The 14,952-nt window shown below is 44.6% G+C and overlaps 1 protein-coding gene across 1 annotated transcript in view; it reads left to right on the forward strand.

Annotated features, from left to right (window-relative positions):
- Positions 1-14,404, forward strand: part of Ptpro (protein tyrosine phosphatase receptor type O) — a 189,427-nt gene extending 175,023 nt beyond the window's left edge. The window contains exons 24-27 of the mRNA XM_052172930.1: positions 2,748-2,902; positions 5,327-5,462; positions 12,202-12,322; positions 13,250-14,404. Coding sequence (XP_052028890.1) covers positions 2,748-2,902; positions 5,327-5,462; positions 12,202-12,306 — 396 coding nt within the window. The 3' untranslated portion in view covers positions 12,307-12,322; positions 13,250-14,404. The remainder of the gene's footprint in view (positions 1-2,747; positions 2,903-5,326; positions 5,463-12,201; positions 12,323-13,249) is intronic.
- The last annotated feature ends 548 nt before the right edge of the window (positions 14,405-14,952 follow it).

Below are 14,952 nucleotides of genomic sequence, written 5' to 3' on the forward strand. Positions count from 1 at the left end.
AGAGTAAGAGAATTTAAGATAAGTGGATCAGATCAAACGGAAGCGTTTTCTCATTTAAACAAGGAAAACGTTTGTAACACTGGTTTGCTACTTTCCAGGATGTGTGAACCGAGTAAATATCAACAACCTATCCTATTCTGGTGGACCCTGAGCCTTACTAACTACTGAAAAGTCTCTTGCCAGTTCCTTGGTCCTGCCTCAGAGCCATGGCAAGACCAGAGACAGTCTGGTGGTTTTCTTCATTTTCCTTCCACTTGTATTTATTAGCTGACTGCATTTTCAGATTGGCTGCATTGGAATGTGGTCATGCAGAGATGATATGATGATCAGCATGTGGACAGAGCTACCATGTTTTGTGAGCCTTTCTAGACAAGACAAGCTGGCTGATGTCTAACTTCGAACACCCCTGGTGTCGAACTCCTGCTCTTCTGCACCGTTTATTATGCATGGGTCACTTTGAACACTTTGTGCTGCCTATGGGTGGCATAGAGTGCCAAAGGGGCAGTGTGTATAGCTGAAGAAATGGGATTGTTATCTCTACAAATCTTACTGTGAATTTGCACATATTTATATAAAAATCTACTTGTATAGTTGCAAATTCTGCTTAAGATTGCTCAGTTTTGCTCTTTGCAATTCATTTCTCTTTGCCTCCTGAATGTAAACTTGAGCTCCAGTGTTGTGGGAAATATTAAAAAATAACCCACCAACTCTCCACCCTCCTGCTTCTCTTTATCTGCCAACTCTCTGGCCCCTCTGGGCCACAGGACACCTGGGGCCTCTCATCTCGGAGGTCTCTCTGCCCACCAACCCTGAGTTCCTCTCCCTACCATGCAATGCCCCACACACCCCGCAGTCAGCCATCACAACACTCAATTAGCTGGTAGAATTAAAACTCTCAAAGCTTATAGTTAACCAATCAGATTTATGTATTAATATAATCACAATTTACAAGATGCCAATACAATAAGTTCAGAGTCAATTGATAATGAGAAAAGCTTTATTCCAATTGTTCTAACCTTATGATAACATCGCATCAGCCTCCATTCTCCTTTCTCCTTTCTCCTCCCCCAAGACGCCTTCCGGCTCCCCCTCTCTTAGCGCTGCCTCCCTTTTCCCTGTCCAATCACAGGCCTCCTCTGCACTAATGTAATTGGATAGGGAAAATCCTGTGACATTCCAGACCTTCCAAGGTTTTTGCTAGAATATTCTATCCACTGGGTGGATTGTAGGGTTTTTGCAAGCTTGAGGAATGAACCACAGAGTTGAGAAGAGCCTGGTGTGGGAACCATCCTCATAGTTAGTAACAAGAACCAAGTCATTCTTTTAACTTATTGGAGACTAAATGGAGTTGATCTTGAGAGATCCTTATTCTGGTGGCTACATATCTAGCTTAAAGAGAAATTCAGTGCATGGATCAATATGAATAGGATTAATATACTATTGGGGTAACCTACCCCCACATATATTGTATCAACTGGCTATGAAGGTATAGCCCTGTATTCTCAATTGCTAATTGTGCCAGCCTAACCAAACTGGAAGGATATATAAAAGTTTATCCCTTCCTCCCCTGCCCTCAAAAGAAACTTAGCTGCCTTGGGGGAGGAATCTCTCCCACTAGGCTTTCTGTGTGAGACGGAAGTTTGGAATTTGAGGAATTAAGAGCTGGTGGCTGGAGCAGGGGCAGAGGGAGAGACCGACTCAGCAAACAGGCCAACAGCCTTATGCTATACAGATGTCTCCCTGTCTATATAATCAAACCCCAAGCAGGGCCCCCAAAGCCCCACAATGATATACAAACTGACTTACGTCAGAACAAACCATACAAGCGACTGAGCAGATGGGAGCAGGTGCTGGTGATTACGCAGACATTCTGATGACTGTGATCTGTCACAGGCGCCACCTGTCCCTCTTCTCCTGTTCATAGTGTCCATGGCCCTGATACCAGCAGTCCTTATTAGATATAAGAAAACCGAAGCCCAGTGAGTCTGCCTTGCACCAGGTTTCCTCATCTCAGATCTCAGAGCAGGACTTCTCTGACAAATGCCTTTTGTTGTTGTTGCTGCTGTTGTTGTTGTTGTTATTTGAAAAGTGTATTTTTGGCAAATATGCAAGGGTCAAAGAAGCGTGCTACATATGGCTGTGGGTTCAGTTGGAGTCAGACCTCAGTCAGACCCCGAGAATGCTGGGGGTGTGAATACCACTGTAGTGCTGGCCACACCCGCTGGAGAGATGGAGTACCGTGCACTGGTGATGCTCACAGCCAGCAGGATGCTTCGCCACATGAGTGTGACCTCTTGGGAATTCCCAGGAAAGCTCATCGTCGTCGTCCAGAGGATGTCTCTGAGTGAGGGACCAGTGATTCCACCTGCAGGGAAAGTGATATGCTGGACTGGCAGAGGACTCTAAGAAGAACGGCAATAGTAGCTTCCAAATTTTCCTGGCCAGGACTGAGACGGCTTCTAACTGGCAGAGTCAGGATGCTAACCTGAGTCTGCATAAGCTCTCGTTCTTAGCTACTGGCTAACAGATAGAGGTTAGCCTGTGTGTCCACCTCTTGTTGCTTCATACAGCTACAACTAACCTTTCTCCTCAGGACCTGATCAGTACCAGGAAGGTGCTCAGAGCTTGGAAGAGATGGGCGTTAAAAAGAAGACTGTAGCCCCACCTTGGTCTTCAAGGGTGGCTCTCGTCATGCTAAGTGTAGACGAGGTGACTAATACGTGGTCTTTGGCGTTTCCCTTCTCCAGGCTGATGAGGCACAGGATGTGATGCATTTCAACTACACGGCCTGGCCGGATCACGGCGTGCCTCCAGAAAATGCCGCGGAGAGCATCCTGCAGTTTGTATTCACGGTCCGACAGCAAGCGGCCAAGAGCAAAGGGCCCATGATCATCCACTGCAGGTAACCTCAGCTGGCGTTCTCTGTGCGTTACCTGCCTTACCGGTGTGACAAAAACGTGTTGTGAAGCAGAGAGAGATGAACACTGGTGACGTGCAGCATTCTTTTTATTTAAGCAAAGGCTGAAGCCCATGCACCCGTTCTGCCTGCCTTCGCGTCAGATCTTCCTACCCCAGTCAACCTGTCTAGAAACGCCCTCACAGGCATGCCAGGGGTTCGCCTCCTAGGCACATCTGGATCTGTTAAGTTGACAGTATTAGCCATCACAAACCACATGGGTTTTCTCTCCCCCATCAAACCTTGATCTGATTTAATCATAAATTATTATGTTAAAATATTTACTTAGTTGATGTTTTGCTGTAAACACTGCTTACTTACCATTTAGTTATTTCATAAGTATATTCTGTAGCATACACTTTTTTACATGCTCTCTTTGAGACAGAATCTTACTTTATAGTCCAGTCTGGCCTTGAACTCACTCTTTAGCCCAGGCTGGCCTTAAATTTGCAATGATTCTCCTGCCTTAGCTTTCTGAGTTGCAGGGATTCTAGACGTGTGTCAGTATGATGGGCTTAAAAATATTAGTATCCCAATTTTAAAAGCAAAAGAACACAGGGGAAATACAAAGATTTACAAAGGTTAATTCAGCTAAAGCATAGAGAAATTAAGATTCAGATCTAGGCACGTGGGTCTCCAAACGTCAAGTTCCATGTGACATCACCATCGAAATCCAGAGTAGATACTGCATGATAAATACAAGGTCAAATTCTACAAAGCTCCTCATGGCTCAAAATAGACTTAAGAGAAGGCGGATGGTAAGAAAACATAAAAATATTTGGTGTATTAGATAAATGTGGTTGCACTTCAAAATTGCTTCTGGAAATTCAGAACTTAAAGTAAAACGGGACAAATGGCTTATAACATTATTTTAAATCACTAATTCCTTATGGGAAGTGTTTCCTCTGAAGTAAACCTTGCCCTCCCACAAATGAACACAAAATGCACCCAGTGACAAGATGTTATAGAGTGGTTATATATGCTCAAAACTTTTGGATGTCTATCAGAGGTAGAGGTAGAGGGATGGATATTAGGGAACATAACCTCAACTCTCCCATCCTGTGCAAGTACCTTTCAAATATGGGATCTAGCACCTTGTCTCAGTGGGCTAAAATGTTAATCCTGTGGTTGTGTGTGTGTATGTTCTGGTGAGGTATACATATGTGTACATTATATGTGTGCATGTATGTATGTGTGTACACAAATGTGTGTGAATGTACAGGTATATTGTGTGCACATGTATGTGTACACACTGTGTGTGTGTGTGTGTGTGTGTGTGTGTGTGTGTGTGTGTGTGTGTGTGTGTGTTCAGGACCAGCAATGCTTGTGAGCTGTTAAGTTGCTGTTGAAGGAGCTGGTCCTTCTCATCGGCCCAACTTAGACTTTTGCAGTTTCAAAGCATGTTGCTGAACATGAGATTATTCTCAAAACAGTTCTCTGAAAATAAAGCTGCTTGCCCCTGTGGGGTCAGACTCACACACTCCTTTCACAGCCAGCTGCAGGTGCCACGCGGCATGTGACTTTACAAGCACACACTTGGTGGCAGAGCATCCATCTGAGAAGCCCCTGGAGAGAAGAGTTATCTAATAGGAGAAGCAAATTGGGCTCTGAACTCTTTAGTTTGGGTTTTTCTTTTTCTTCTAGTGAATTCCACATTGGCTCAACTGTCTCTTTACCCAAAATGTCGATGTAATTTAGAGTTTGCAGCTCTTTGGCTCTGCGGATGATTGGCAGAAGGGCAGAACTGACTTTCACATGCAGAATTGGGGACTGCATGTGGACTTGGCAATACAGGTCTATATCTATGCCTTTAGCATAGTTGAGATGGGTTCCAGGAATGGTACGTGTGTGTGTGTGTGTGTGTGTGTGTGTGTGTGTGTGTGTGCGCGCGCGCACATGTGTGTGTGCGTGTGTGCACGTGTGCGTGCGTGCGTGTAAGTGTGCGTCTGTCTACATGTGTGTGTGCACACATGTGAGTGTGTGTATGTATGTGTGTGTACACATGTGTGTGCATGTGCATGTGTGTGTGTGTGTGTGTATGTGTGTATGTGTATGTGTGAAAGCCTACTCCTAAGGCCTTTAAGGGGAAGGTGAACCGTCTTCTCCTCAGGGCGTTCAGTATTCTTTCAAAAACATCCACAGAAATGGTACAAAGCCTTACCTCTTTAAAGAATGAACAGTGATGATTAAAAATGTGACATCTAAGCAGCGGCAGCCACCAGGGCATTCTCAGAACCCAGCTAAGTGCAAGGCGGAGTGGGAGAATAGGTTCCCCTCTCACCGCTGTCTGCCTGCTTTAGAGATCTCCGTTGGTCTTCAGCGGCACAGACGCCAGTGTGACTCACGTGCCATCTGACCCTTCTCTTGCAGTGCGGGTGTGGGACGGACAGGAACCTTCATTGCCCTGGACAGGCTCCTGCAGCACATCCGAGACCATGAATTTGTGGACATCTTAGGGCTGGTGTCAGAAATGCGCTCATACCGAATGTCGATGGTACAGACAGAGGTAGGAACCTCATCGATACTTACACTTAAATTTGCTCTTGACGGAAAGCACACTAGAACCTGACTTTATATTTTAATCTGGCTGCCTCGATGTCTTTACATCTGTCTTTCCCATTTTCTTGCTGTGTATATTTGAAACTACCCCATTCCAAATAAATAGGTGTCAAGCTCTCAGAAGGTCATGGTGTATTTAGTGACTGTACGTACTAGTCTGGCTTCATCTGCCTTTTAGGAAAATGGAGCATGTGTATGTGTCTGAAATAGAACAAAACCCCTTTTGAGCAGTATGAAAATCACTGAAGGTAGCAGTCAACCTGGATAAGGAAGACCGTAGGACGGATGTGATTTGATTTCTACTTGAGATGACCAACTAGTCAATAAGTTTATCATTGGGCTTTTTCGTCTGTGTGACTCTTCCTGATAATAACCCTTGGATGGACTTGTGAATTCTCTCTTGGTTTTAAGGATTGCTAGCCCCCAAACCACCACCACTTCCCCATTACTTAAATCAGTGGTTCTCAATCTATAGGTTTCGACCCATTTGGGGGTTGCAGATTAGATTTCCTGCATATCAGATATTTATATAACATTTCATAACAATAGCAAAATTACAGTTATGAAGTAGCAATGAACTAATTTTACGATTGGGGTTGAGGGGTTACCACAACATGAGGAATGTATTAAAGGCTTGCAGCATTAGGAAGGTTGAGATCCAATGCCTTAAATGAACGGTTGGTGCATCCCAGAATTCCCTGAGTCTTATTAACCAGTGTTCCCTTTGCCTCCTCTTCTCCCAAGTTCTTCTTTCCCTAGAAGCTTTAGAATGTGCTCAGCCTGGAAGGACAACTCCAAGCAGCCTCGTGCTGCCCACCAGCAACAGCCAGAGTATGCCCGTGCGACTACATAAATCAAGTACAGTGGCTGCTCTGTAATCCAAACCACTGGGATATTAGTTACTCCCTGGCCTCAAGGGCACAATAGAGCTTTTCCTGGAGAAGCCTGTGGGAGGGAATCTTCTGGACTAGAACAAGGTCAGGCCTGACTTCTCTCTCGTCAGAGATTGCTTTAATACCTTGTTCTTCCTCCTGCAGATTCTTACAAGAGCCACTAGATGTCAGTATAACTCAAATAGCCTGGAGGGTAATGGCAGAGTCCCTCCAACACCAACTTTTTACTCATTTGTTTTCCAGCCCCACCCCACCCCATCAGCACAGCCCCATCTTAGCAAGGCTTGGCAGAGCCATTCAAACATATTCCTTGCCAAGCTGCTCCCAGGTCACGGTAGTTTGGAGCTGGTGACTCATTAGCAAACGTCTTAATGACAGTTAGGAAGTACACCCAGGCAGGATGTTGTCCCTTCTTTCTGCAGAAGATGCTTCTTTTCCCAGAAGATGGCAAGTCACATACAGGCACGCAACCAGTAAAGAAGCTGCAGCAAACAAGAGACTGCAGAGTGCTGCGCCATCAAGGGGAAGTGTGAGCCACACTCCTTCCTTTAGAGGTCAAGGGGCATCTTGAAAGAGGGGCCAAAAAAGATCCCAGGAGCCAGAAGCAGTAGATAGCGCTAAGCAAAGCATTGTTTTCTGAATGCAACAGAGCAATTTGCAGATAGGAATGGCGCAGTAGCAGCAGCATGCTCAAAACCTGAGCGAGGGCAAGCTGGACAAAATCGCAGCACAGAGAGGGGGAGGTGGGCGTTGGGGTGCTATGGACAACGGATGACCCTTTGGGAGAGGCAGTTTTCTACAGGGATGCAGGGCTTAGGGAACTACACATGATCGAGTAAATGTCTCCCACCTATGCACATACAGACAACATTAAGTATCCTCAAACCAAACAAAACAGAGCGTGTGATGTCGGAAGTGGGGAAGTGGTGGGGGGTGGATAAGGAAAGGAATGAGGGCTGGATTTAAGCCAGAATTTTTGGTCGTTTACTTCCATAAATACATATCCTGATATGCAATAAAACTATCTCTGTTCCATTTATATGTAATAGACACTTTACAAAACATACTCTTATATGATAGCAGTTTTTAACCTCAGGGGTCACTACCCCTTTGGCCATTGAACTATCCTCTCACAGGGGTCACCGAAGACCATCAGAAAACACAATATTTGCATTACAATTGATTACAACAGTAGCGACATTATAGTTATGAAGTAGCAATAAAAATAATTTTACGGTTGGGGGGATCGTCACAACATGAAGAATTATATTAAAGGGCCCCGGTGTTAGGAAGATTGAGAATCACTGATTTATGGTATGTGTAAATCCCTGTGCTTCAAAGCACATCTTGCTCTAAGCGTCTTGTTTGATGGATTATGTGACTTGCCCCTTTAATTGATACCTCTTACAACTTTGTAGATGTTGATTATAGACTGGTTACTTTTGACTTTTCACAACCACAGAACCCTAGTTTCTGAAAACTACCTCTGTGCGCACAACTTGCCTGGCTCCCTCCCAGCCTCTCTGTTTGTCTTCAGCGTGATAATCTCAGAAAGCAGCCCAGCTCTGGGGCTTCCTGCACGGCTGCGACTCTGCTTTGTCGCTCCCTTATTTTTGGCCCCAGTTTTAGTCGTCCAGCTTCCTTCTTTACAGCAACGTCCAGCTTCCTTCTTTACAGCAACGTTTCTGGTTGACTTCTTCATGAAAGCAGTCTTTTGTAAGGCTGCGATTCCTTCCAGGGACGGGCTGGGAGATACAAAGTACGGAGAGGGGCTTGGGTCTCTCAGTCTCAAGGGTCCCTCAGTTTTCTCCTCCCCAACTCCCTCGGCTTTCCCCTTGAATTCCCTCAGGAGTCCTGAATGGTCACCTTCCCGGTTGTTTATTTATGTCTGCTTTATTGGTTATATCTAGAACATCTTGTTCCCTCGCCTTATTTTTCCTCGTTTCTGTATGCTCCCTGGTCCAACCTGTACTTTCCAAACCAAGTCCTTTTATCTCACATTTGTCCATCAGCCCACTCACATTCAAATCCTGTTGCCTGCTAATTCACTTACTTAATAAGTAAGGACTAAAAAACAGAACGATTTTTTTCATGCACTTGTCAATCAAACATGACAATCAAGAGGACAAAATCAGTCTCCAGTGGAGAGCTGGTCTTTATGTACTTATCAACCCTAGAGCTGAATAGAATATTTCTCCTCATCTTTGGTGGACAATTCTCTACATGCCTACTTCCTGGCCTGGATCATACCTTGCTATGCCCTGAAATAGCAAAAGTGACTAATTCAAGTGGCCATGTCCTCAGGGTTTGCCTTGGGATCATTGCACTCTGCATGGGCAGTCCATGTGACACTGCCCTTTTGCAGCCCATCAACCACACTTCAGGGCTTCTCCATCCTGTGGAGAAAGGATGAAAACAGAGAGCCAGGGTCTGGGAGGAGGAGAGAGCCTCTGCGTTGGGACTTCCCAAGTCATGTCACCTCTTCAGAGTCTCCACTTCTCATCTCTAAAATGTGACTCACAGTTGTCACAAGGAATGCAGGACCCAAGCTGGTAGGCTCCACAAAGGTCCTCGGACTCCATCACCTGTGACCTACAGATGGCTCGGACCCCTCCCTCCACCCCTGAGCTCTGCTCTATTCTTAGCAAACATTTTGCTTCTTTTCTTTTGAATCGCCTCTCTGGAGGTCAGCCGAGGTTTTGCTTTGAGCAGATTGTCCTCACAGCGGGCAGCTTGGCTTTCTCCAGGTCTCACGGATGCGACTATAGACAGTCTTGTGCTTACTTGTCCTATCTGTGTGGGTCCATCATAGTTCTCATTGTTTTGGAGATTTTTTTCTTTTGGCTTGGTTTGGAGTTTTGGGGTTTTTTAAATTAGCATATGCCAATTATACATAATAATTAGATGACTATGCATAAAGCCAAGCTTTGTCCTGTGTCTGTAGACATGTATATAATGTGTTTGGAATACATTCCCCTACCCCCATTACTCTCTTTCCCACTCCCATCCATCTTCCTTCAGCTATCCTGTCTCACTGTGTGCACACGACCCAATGAGTCTAGTCACAGTGCTTCAAAGAGCACGGATGGGCCATTATTCACAGGAGTGTGGACAAATCACCTGTGGTAACACCAAGGAAGATGTGCCCTGCTTGGTTTTGGTTTTGACTCACGTTTGGCCACTGGGCAGCCGTGGAGCATGGGTCCAGAGCCTTGTCTGTTTCCAGCATTCACATGAGTCCAGAACTAATGGGTCGATGTACAAGGACCACCATGGCTGCCTCAGTGTAGTGAGATGTAGTCGTAACATACAGGACGTCCTTTCTCTGGAGCTTACTGAGAACACAGAGCTGAGGTCCCATCAGCTGCGGCTTGAAGCCTTTGCTTTTATGCTTTGTGTGAAGCTGTTTGCACAAGGCTGTCTAAAATCCTGTGGACATCTTGGCTGCACTTTATTCAAGGGTAATATTTAAGTGTACCACCGACAATGAAACAGGTGGAGCAAAGAAGGAGAAAAACCATGAAATTAACCTATTTCATGGCACAGAGAAAACTGGCCTTAATATCCAGGGGATTTTGTCTCAGTTTTGAGCCATGTACAGCTACTCATGCGCACTTATATGCTAAACACGTCCACATGTGTTTCTGCAACACTGAATTCTCCCATAGCACATGTCTTAGTTAGGGTTTTACAGCTGTGAACAGACACCATGACCAAGCCAAGTCCTATAAAGGATGACATATATTTGGGGCTGGCTTACAGGTTCAGAGGTTCAGTCCATTATCATCAAGGCTGGAACATGGCGGCATCCAGGCAGGCCTGGTGCAGGAGCTGAGAGTTCTACATCTTCATCGAAGGCTGCTAGTGGAAGACTGGCTTCCAGGCACCTAGGATGAGGGTCTTAAAGCGTATGCTCACAGTGATACACCTACTCCAACAAGGCCACACCTCCTAATAGTGCCACTCCCCGGGCCCAGCATAAATAAACCATCACAACACATTAATATGCAAAATATTCTAAGATACACTAAGTCACAAACTACCCAAAATGCTTACATTCCATTTTGGAGACTGCTTCTTTACACTGTTTTTTCAAATGTAAAGCATTAGACATTTCCTATATTCCCTGCTCTGTGTCTGTTTATAGGGCCTTATTTATTGGAGCATTGATTTTGATTTTTGCTACTTTATACTATTATCTGTGTCCACACCATTTGTTAATTTTATGTCCCCAACAAAAGTAATAATGGCTACCTTACTATGCTCAAAATAATCACTGAATCTTCTCCCCTTCTTTATCTGTGCTCGGTTCATACATGAAAACCCTCATTCAACTGTTTTAAACTCATCAGCCTTTATTCTCTGAGACATGGCCTCATTGTGCAGCCCAGGCTGACAGTCATCTCTGGTTCCTCTGCCTCAGCCTCCCTCCCCTACTGCTGAGGTGACTGGTGTGTGCCACCCCCACCAAACTACTTGGCCACAATTTGCATATATTTTAAAATCCCCTGTATTTGCTTCAAAAATCACTTAACAACTATAAGCTGTTACAAATTAGGAATGGAAGACACTTTCTGTCTCCCAGGAGTGATTTGTATAGTGGTTGTTTATTTGTCTAATTGTAGGTGTTCCTGGCTTATGAAACCTTTCAACAAAAGCCTAGCACTGTGGGGCAACTGTCGAAGCATCTCTCTCCCAGTGTCCTCCTCCTTTTTACCATTTTTTACATAGAGCAATTTGACATTTTGACTTGTATTTTTAATACTGCTTACAATTTCAGGATCTCCTTTTCTTTTATAATCAGAAATGAATTAACCCATCTTTTCCTTCCCATGTTTTTGTTATTTAATTTATATTTTGGGAGTTCATGTCAATGTAGGATGAGGTGGGAAGTTTTTAGTTTTCAAAATTCACCAAGTTGCATATCCCCGCTGCCTTCAGGACTGTGAAGTGATGATCTATACTTCACAGCAACTTCATCTTAGAAAGCTGGGGACCGAAGACCTGAAATTCCCTCAGAGAGTAGTTCCTTAAGGTTATTGTCGTCACCTGAAAGGAGAACAGCGACCAGGTGGGGGACACGTGTTCACTGAGGTGACTAATTATCCTCTCTCAGTGAGTAGCAGATCGTCACATCTTACACTTTATATCCAGACATTATTCGTGATATTTTAATAGAGCTAGAGAAAGAATATTCAAGATACTCTGCTGTATGGGTCATCGGAGGCGATGGCCCAGTGGGTAAAGGACTTGCTGCACAGGCTCAATGACCTCCGTTTGGGGCCCTAGCACTCACATTAAAAGCCAGGTATCTGAGCACTGGGCTATATTCCTAGTACCAGAAGGGGGAGAGACAAGGAGCCTTGCAGGTTGCCGACCAGATAGATGGTCTTGCCAAATCTGCAAGTGCCATCTTCAGTGAGGGAGCCTGTGCCGCAAAAATATCAGGGAGAGAATGACAGAAGAAGCTATTTGATTCTGACCTCTGGCCTCTACTCACATATCCATATCGTACACACATATGGGCATGTACACAGGCATGTGCACACACTCGTGCACACACAGATAAGGAATATATTGTTATAAGAGTTCTAAGGAATGATGTTCTAAGAGTTTTCACTAATAAAAAATACCTTTAAAGCTCAATCCCTTGGATTTTAACACTGGACAATTGCCACTGTGAAGACATGAAGGTGGTTTCCTTTTGCATTGGATCTGACCATCGCGCCGGTTAGTAGATTCTTCCTCTTCCACGCGTGCTTCACTCTGAGGCCTGTCTGTGCTCTGTCCTAGGAGCAGTACATTTTTATCCATCAGTGTGTGCAGCTCATGTGGCTGAGGAAGAAGCAACAGTTCTGCATCAGTGACGTCATCTATGAGAACGTCAGCAAGTCCTAGTTCAGAATCTGGAGCGGTGAGTATAATAGGTCTTAGCATGAGCGGACTTGTGTAGACTCTCACTTCATGTCCCCTTTTCTACCCAAGTCTGAGGCACACCGAGGTGGCCATAGTATATTATGTTGGCTTGAGGTTTCATTGCCCTCTGTGGATCATAGCACAGAGGAAGCAGCTAAAGCTCATGGGTGTTTTCCCCTCTACCCAGAACCTTTCATCATTCTGATACTGGATTTCTATCTGTTGCTTAGAAACACAGCCCTTCCACCTCTACCTAGACATCTGTGCAAATGTTGTGTTGATTTCAAGAGTTATAACCTGGAGTCAGGACCCCCCAAAAGAGTTTGAATTGGAATGGAGACTCCCAAAAAGAAAAACAATATTGACCACAGAGCCTCATGATTATGGAATCTGAGAATTCCTGAATTTCACTTATCATGCGAGCAGCTATCTGGGAGGGTCAGGGAAACAGAGTGACCTGTCCAGTGGTTTGCACTCACACTGTGACTACAAGATCTGACTTGGAGGTCTGAGAGATCTTGGCTGAAGTAACATGTAGCCTCAGTATTTACCTCAGTGCAGAGTAGGATTTCTGACTATGGAAGGATCTGGAAGCCATTGATGAGTGGGAGACATCATGGGAGAAAGACAGACAGATAGGAAGCACATGCTCTGTAACTGTGGCAGGACAGCATCATCCTGGTACCTCGGTACCTATTACAAAAAGGCCAGAGCACCACGGCCAGCTGGAAGGATGCAGCAGGAGGAAAGATAAGAGACAAATGTATAAGTAGAGAGAAAGTATTCAGAGCCATGGAAAGGACGAGTCCCCAAAAAGAGATGAATTCAAGCCCCCAAGAGCTGTGAGGCTGAGTATAGGAGGAGCCAGAGGGGAGAGGAGATGGTTAACACACCAGGACGCTAACTATGTCTCTCTCGTGCACAGGTGAGGACATGATATCTCCGCATCCTCCTTGCTTCCAGAGTTTTTATAGGGGCTTTTAGTCACTTTGCTAAACCAAGTCCCTGCTGTGCAGTATGTGGACAAGGAGGGGATTTACTTCCTAGAACCGAGAAGACTTAGCCTTAAGGAGCCTACAGTATCGTTTGGAGTCTTTTCACTTCTAGATGTTTGATGGACCAAATTCACTAGGATTCCAGAAAGGTCAAGATACTCCTCTAAGGGCAGGAAGTGCAATTCTTCCTGATGGTTCCATTGGCTCTCTGCTGCTCGGACTGGGTTGATTTTTTTTTTTAAGTGCAATAATTTCTGTATAATTGTGATTTTTTTTTTACATTCACAATTCAGAAGGTTGAATTGTTATCTTCCCACACCATCGATCAGTGCCACAGCCTTGGAAAGAACCAACGTCATCATGGAGTTTTATTTCATCACTGAAAAGGCATGGCTACACCGGAAGATGTGGAGATGAACCTCCTTCAAAGAAAATGAGCGCGTTCGCCCCTCGCGCCATCCTTGAAGCTAGTGGTCAGGGGCAGGCGGGCAGATGGGGAAGAGAGCAGTTCTACTCACACGTCAGCCAGCTTATCTTTTCCTATTTCAAATATGAAAACCTGTGTTTCAAAGTAGAGTAGGAAAAACATTACGTGTCTGACTTATAGTGGGTTTCTTCCTTGTTGACAGTTGGGAGTTTCTTCCATGGCTTTTTTGAACTAATGTCGCGGTCCGTTTCAAACAGCCAGAGCTGATTCAATAGTTTTGAGTCTGACTCTGAACTCTGAGAAATCTTGGTGCCTAGCCTTCATGTTTATTTTTCTGTCCACCTGTGTATACAAAAAAAACGTTTCTCCAAGAGCTATAGGCTGTAAAAATGCACTTTCTTTCCCCACCCAGAGGATGATCTGGGAATTCAGCTGTCAAGACAACAAACTCAGCATGCTAGGACAGTTATTGGACACCATCCCTAAGAATACTGTTGAGTGTCTCTATGGATTCCTACAGGAGATTCTCTGGGTCTTCTTTGCATTTCTGTTGTCAGACTCATTTTAACCTGTGTAGCTAGTGGCATTATATTCTTTGGATTTTGTATGATTAAAGGACATGATTGTGTGTTGTGACCATGAAAGTTGTCGAAATGAACATCAATGCTGTCTCGGGAAATCTGTTATGTTGTGCTACTTTCTAAGATCAGAGGAGGTGATAGTCTAGACCAGTAGCTCTCAGCCTGTGCGTCGCGACTCCCTCAGGGGTTTTAAAGATCTTTTCATAGGAGCTTCATATCATATACACTACACATCAAATATTTACATTACAATTCATAACAGTAGCAAAATTATAGTTATGAAGTATCAAGAAAAGAGGTTTATGGATGGGGGAGGGGTCGCCACAACATAAACTGTATTAAAAGGTTGGGAAGGGTGAGAACCATTGGTCTGGACATCCTCAGGTCAACATTTGAGTTGAAAGCGATACATTTGGCAGCTTCCATGTAGGAGTGTGGTTGTTGCGAGCCCACTCGTGAGCCTGATATTTGTCCTCTATCCCAAGTTTCCCTCCAGTCCCAACTATCTTATCTATTTTTCTCAGGATTTATTTTATTTGTAATTATGTATGAGTCTGTGTGTCAGTATATGCATGTGTGAGCGCGATTCCCGGTGGAGTTCAGAAGGTGGTATCAGATCCCTGGA

Source organism: Apodemus sylvaticus, chromosome 2, assembly GCF_947179515.1.
Source record: "Apodemus sylvaticus chromosome 2, mApoSyl1.1, whole genome shotgun sequence".
NCBI lineage: Eukaryota > Metazoa > Chordata > Mammalia > Rodentia > Muridae > Apodemus > Apodemus sylvaticus.